Here is a 6,000-nt window from a genome sequence, read left to right as displayed (position 1 = left end):
CTCGAGGAATCAAACTAATTAAGCCAAACAAAAAACTCGTTATTAGTTGAAGCCAGTAACAACCTTGGTTTGGCATTAAATCGAATAAAAATCTTGCTCAGCGGCGGGCACCAAGGTATTTTTTCACACGGGACAAAGTAAATGCCGAAGTTAGTACAATTTGTTCGTTCGATCACATTGTCTGTACTCTGTTAGGTGAAGAAGACTTTGAGAGGATGAACAAGTCTAAGTCAAAGGAACAATTTATAAAAATCATCTCATTTATTTGTTGTGTGTGTGTATATATATATATATATATGTATGTATGTATGTATGTATGTATGTATGTATGTATGTATGTATGTATAGCATGGCGTGCATGCAGCATATATGCAGTAGAGGGTACGTGTAGCTGCTAGTAGATCGATTGCAGCTAGCGTACCACGTTGTCTCCAAAATAACTTAACCAGAGAGATGATTCAGGCACAGCCAATGCCACCATCTTTGCTGTCCCGCGCAACAGCTGCTGCTCTAGCGTGTCTCGCCGCAGCATTGGCGGCGGCATGTCTCGCCGGCGCCGTCGACGCGGCGGTGTCATGCCAGAGAAGATGCGGCGACATCGACATCCCTTTCCCGTTCGGCATCGGCGGCCAGCCCGGCTGCAGCATGGCAGGCTTCGAGCTGAGCTGCAACGACACCGCCGGGAGCGGCGCCGATGCGCGCCCCACGCTGCTGCTGCGGGGCGTGGAGGTGCTCAGCATCTCGCTGCCGCTGGGCCAGGTCCGGATGAAGATGGACATGTCCTACGACTGCTACAACACGACCAGGCACGAGATCGACTGCGTCGACAGGGTGGATCTGAACCTGAAGGGCACCCCGTTCACCTTCTCCGACGCCGCCAACAAGTTCATCGTCTTCGGGTGCCGCATGCTCGCCTACCTCGGCCCAGGCGAGCAGAACGACATCGGAAGCGACCTCACCATCGGCTGCGCCGCCACCTGCGGCGTGGGCGACGACCTCGTCGCCATCAACAGCGCCGGCTGCTCCGGGATCGGCTGCTGCCAGACGAACATCCCCAGGGGGATCCAGTACTACAAGGTCTGGTTCGACGGCCGCTACAACACGACGGGCATCTACAACTGGTCTCGCTGCACCTACGCGGCGCTCGTGGAGGCGTCCAGCTTCAGCTTCTCCGAGGTTTACCATGCCCTGTCGAGGGTCAACAGCAATCTTGGTAGCCAGCCGCCGTTCGTCGTCGACTGGGCCATCGGGAACATGACGTGCGAGGAAGCTCAGAGGAATGGAGATTCGTACGCGTGTGTTAGTGGCGACAGCGTGTGTCTGGACTCGCGCAATGGACCGGGCTACATCTGCAACTGCAGAAGCGGCTTCCAGGGAAATCCCTACATCAATGATTCTCATGGCTGCCAAGGTGAGTTTAATATCTGATTAAGGGCTTTCTCGGCCAAAAAATCGTTCGTGCGTATGATAAGTTAAATATGTATAAAAAAGTTAACGGTATCAAATAAATTATTTTTTTAAGAAAAAGATATTATCATGTAGTCCCTTGTACTTATTGTAATAATATTTTAGCTTTGATTATATTCATTAATAGATCCATACATATATTTTATATATGTGTCTAGATTCGTTACTACTATTTTGCTACGAAAGTCTCGGTACATGATAGCTTTAGCAGTAAAGTACATGTATCTATCTACCTAACTTGTCTATAGTTTATTGAGATGTTATCTAGGCAGCCATATCCTATTTTGATCTACTTTTTTTTTGACAGATATTTTGATCTACTGTAGTAGAGAGATCTACCTACCTATCTATCTGTTTATTCCTACTTAAGGACTGTGGATAGACTCATCCATACACGTCTTCATCTATAGCCACTACTTAGACTTTCAGATAGTTGATATATCGACCAGAGAAGGGTGTTAATTAATTTAGCCATTTAATTACGATTGAATCAAAATATAACCTTTCATGTAAGGAAGAGCTAGTCCATAGGTTAAGCATGGTAACCATTTGCTTACATCAAAAGTAGAGTTTCGATAGTATCTCCTCGGTGCTACAACCTGGCAATTAAAATTTAGCGATTGTAATTAAATTTAATAAAGCGATAACATGTTAGCTATGGTAACAATTAATTATTAGTTTAATGCGCTTTGATATATCGGGTTATATGTGCTCTATAATCTCTATAATTCATCTACCTAGTTGGGCAAAGAAAACAAATAATTCTAACTGGTTAGGTCACTCCACCATTTCGGTGGTCTTATTAAATATCTTTAGTTGCAGGTAAAAATGATTAATTTGTTAGTTATAACCACTGTGTTGTTTTGTGGGTCAGTCGACTGACCCCATATCCTACTACTAACACGGAAGTGCTGCCAAATTAACAATGCTGTTCAACTGCATGTAATACCTTTTAGTACATCATCATGTTATTTTTATTTTCTTCGCTAGTAACATTACATATTGTGATAGATATTTCTTATTTGATTGTAGATATTAATGAATGTGAGGATACAAGCAAGTACCCTTGCTATGGGAAATGTATCAACAAAGTTGGTGGATTTGATTGTTTATGCCCTGCGGGTACCCGAGGAAATCCTTACATTGGGACTTGTCGGAAAGATATTCCATTACCTACTGGTACACATATTCTCGTCTTAGTACGTACATCATTTGTTTTGTTTGAGAAATCTTACTATAGCACTTCGTTTAATGTTTATACTGATTTCTACAATATTTTCAAATGGAAATTTACGTTTCAGCTCAAAATATTTTCTTTTGCCCTTGGAATTTATTTGCGTGGATAGACATTATTTTTAATTGAAAATTAACCAAATTTATTCAATATTTTAGCCTGTTTATTTTTTATAGACTGGACATAATCCAAGCCTTGTTATTTCATAGGTATAGCTAACAGAAAGAAAAATAGATAGTGGCAGACGTTATTCATGTAGTCCAGCAGTTTAACATTCAAACAATGAATGAACTGATCTTAGAAACAATCCTTGCATTTAAATTATCCTGTGGTATTTAAGCTATCATTATGTGTTTATTTGGAACATAGAAAAAAAATCTTATATGAGCCCATGTGTCTAGGTATTGCAATTGGTCTGGCCGCTGGCTTTGGAATTCTCCTTCTTGGCTTATCAGTGACATTCCTTATCCGTAAACAAAGAAGCGATATTCAGAAACAATTACGAAAAAAATACTTCCGGAAAAACCAAGGGCTTTTACTACAACAACTAATATCATCCGATGAAAGAGCTAGAGATAGCACAAAAATTTTCTCCATAGAGGAGCTGAAAGAAGCGACAAACAACTTCGACCCGGCACGTGTTCTTGGTAGCGGAGGGCATGGTATTGTTTACAAAGGCATATTATCTGATCAACGTGTGGTGGCTATAAAGAAACCTAATATCATTAGGGAAGAAGAGATTAGTCAATTCATCAACGAGGTAGCAATACTATCGCAGATTAATCATTGCAATATCGTAAAACTCTTTGGATGTTGTTTGGAAACAGAAGTTCCTCTACTAGTATATGACTTTGTCCCAAATGGTTCACTAAATCACATTATTCACGCTGATACAAGTAACAAAGAATTCTCCTTGTCCTGGGATGATTGTCTGAGGATTGCTACCGAAGCTGCAGGAGCTTTGTATTACCTGCACTCTGCAGCATCAGTATCAGTTTTACACCCTGATGTGAAATCTTCCAATATACTCTTGGATGCAAATTACACAGCTAAAGTTGCAGATTTTGGTGCATCAAGACTCATTCCTAACGATCAAACCCATGTCTTCACCAATATACAAGGAACATATGGGTATTTAGATCCCGAATACTACCATACTGGGAATCTAAATGAGAAGAGTGATGTTTATAGTTTTGGTGTAGTTCTTTTAGAGATGCTCCTTAGAAAGCAACCTATTTTTGACTGCGAGGATGGCACAAAGAAAAATTTGTCTATTTACTTCCTTTCTGAGATAAAAGGAAAGCCAGTTACAAAGATAGTAGCTCCTGAAGTTCTTGAGGAAGCAAGTGAAGATGAGATTAACATTGTTGCCTCAATTGCCCAAGCATGCTTGAGGCTCCAAGGTGAAGAACGGCCAACTATGAAGCAAGTAGACATGTCATTACAGTCCATAAGAAATAAAAGTTTGAGTCCAGACATCGCGAGTCCAGAAAGCAATTATGAGATGCATCCACCCCTACCTGGAAGATATGTAGAGCAGCAATTCTTGGGAGTTGACATCAATGGCGGTGTAGCTAATTTACCGTATTCAAATTGCCATAGTTTAGAGGAAGAATTTATGCTATCTGCTAGCTTTGCACGGTAAATTATGTTTGTTCCACTATTGAATTATTACTAGATGTCCTGGTTGTATATGGTTGGGTTTACACGTATTCCTTGAATCTATGTGTTTGTCATGAAGAAAATAATGCTTTGTACACGTATGTGAGATCGATATCGTTAACCATTTAAATTAATTATGTCTGTCATGTGTTTTCTATCCTACATGTTTTGGCTTTTTTGCCAGAGTTCAAACACCAAATTGTATGCCAATGCCGAAGTTCGATTTGGCCGCTGTATTTTTTATAGGTCATATTTCAAATACTCTACTCTCTTTTTTTTGTTTTTCTACTTTTCAAAAGATTTTCTACCTACATTCCATATTATATATCACATGATTTGCATATTAGCTCTTATATATATGTTGTTGACACAACATTCATAGGTTTATCGTTGTTGCAAAGAAGGCACTAAAAGTACAAAGTTTGCAAACAATGTAAAATCACTTCTTTGAGAAGGCGGTTCATCCTATAGACATATAGGAAACCTCATTTTCTAAGTAGGCAAACCATCTATCAACCCTTGCTGGAGCCTGTTGAAGGAAAAAAAAAGAAATTTTGCTGCTTCCATGTATGCCAAAATGCCAGCAGTGCATATCGAAAAATCCCTTTTTCATGAATGTCAGCCCCATAAGCACTACCATATGATATAAATCAATTGAGGCGTTCCAAGGGATCTGAGGTTTGTCCCAGCAGGGTTTAACAAAGACACATTGTTGTTTTAACATGCTATCTTTGTGCTAGCGGGTCTATAGCTGGAAAAATACAACATATCGGCTAGATCAGAACTGGATCAGTTTGGTCCGATCTTCTAATCTAGTTATACGGTTGCTACATATAATATCAATTTTAGCTTAATGTACTTTTGCATCTTTGGTCATTCTAGATACTTATCTAGTGATCGTATCGGTTAGATTAGGACTTTTTTAGTTAGGTCCAATATTTCGATTAAAGTCTGTACTATATAGATGGTGATTGTATTGGTTTAGTTCTAAGTTACTCTTGTATAATGGGATGACCTGGTCAATCAGTTTGGGAGATTTAAGTTGACTTGATATTTACTGTTTGTTATCTTCAATCTAATATATTGTCAGTTTCGTACGATCTATTAGATTATGCTAATCAAATGGTTTGCACACTGTTTCATCAGAGTTCCAGCTGATAAGTTATCAGTCATCGGTTCATCGACTTGTGTCAGAGAAGTGGGACGGGGGGTACCCACTAAGCTTGGGTGGCGCAAGACGATTGTGGGCCCACCAACTAAAAACCCCCGGGAAAGGGGAGGTTGGGCCCCGACAAAGCCAAGCGCCCTCGGGAGGTGGAGCCCGAAAGCTAGCTCAGTGGACGAACGACGGAGGGGTCGGGCCGCTTCCTGCCCCCTCGGCCCTTGGATCACCTGCCACGGGGCCCACTCTACGTCAGACGAGGCCCCAACGCCCAACTACCGCATTTATTACAATGGAAGGGCGCCTGGCGTGCCTCGCCACCCTCATGATGGGCACGCACCTACATCGCATTAAATGCAGTGCATGCGCATGCTTCTCATCTATGCCTCTCTTGGGAAAAAGGGGTGGGAGACAAGGCCCCTTGATAGTTCTATGATGTCTCTGTCGCAGGGTGGCCTGTCTCCCTCGCGTCGCC

The 6,000-nt window shown here is 41.5% G+C and overlaps 1 protein-coding gene across 1 annotated transcript; it reads left to right on the top strand.

Moving 5' to 3' along the window:
- Positions 1 to 573: 573 nt before the first annotated feature.
- Positions 574 to 4,346, top strand: LOC102705813 (putative wall-associated receptor kinase-like 16). Its single transcript, XM_015835930.1, has 3 exons — positions 574 to 1,411; positions 2,500 to 2,646; positions 3,103 to 4,346. Exons 1-3 carry the CDS (start codon positions 646 to 648, stop codon positions 4,344 to 4,346), a joined length of 2,157 nt encoding a protein of 718 aa, XP_015691416.1. The 5' UTR covers positions 574 to 645.
- Positions 4,347 to 6,000: the final 1,654 nt, after the last annotated feature.

This window comes from Oryza brachyantha, chromosome 4 (genome assembly GCF_000231095.2).
Source record: "Oryza brachyantha chromosome 4, ObraRS2, whole genome shotgun sequence".
Classification (NCBI taxonomy): domain Eukaryota; kingdom Viridiplantae; phylum Streptophyta; class Magnoliopsida; order Poales; family Poaceae; genus Oryza; species Oryza brachyantha.
Note: the sequence above shows the minus strand (reverse complement) of the source record. Positions and strands in the feature narration are given on the sequence as shown.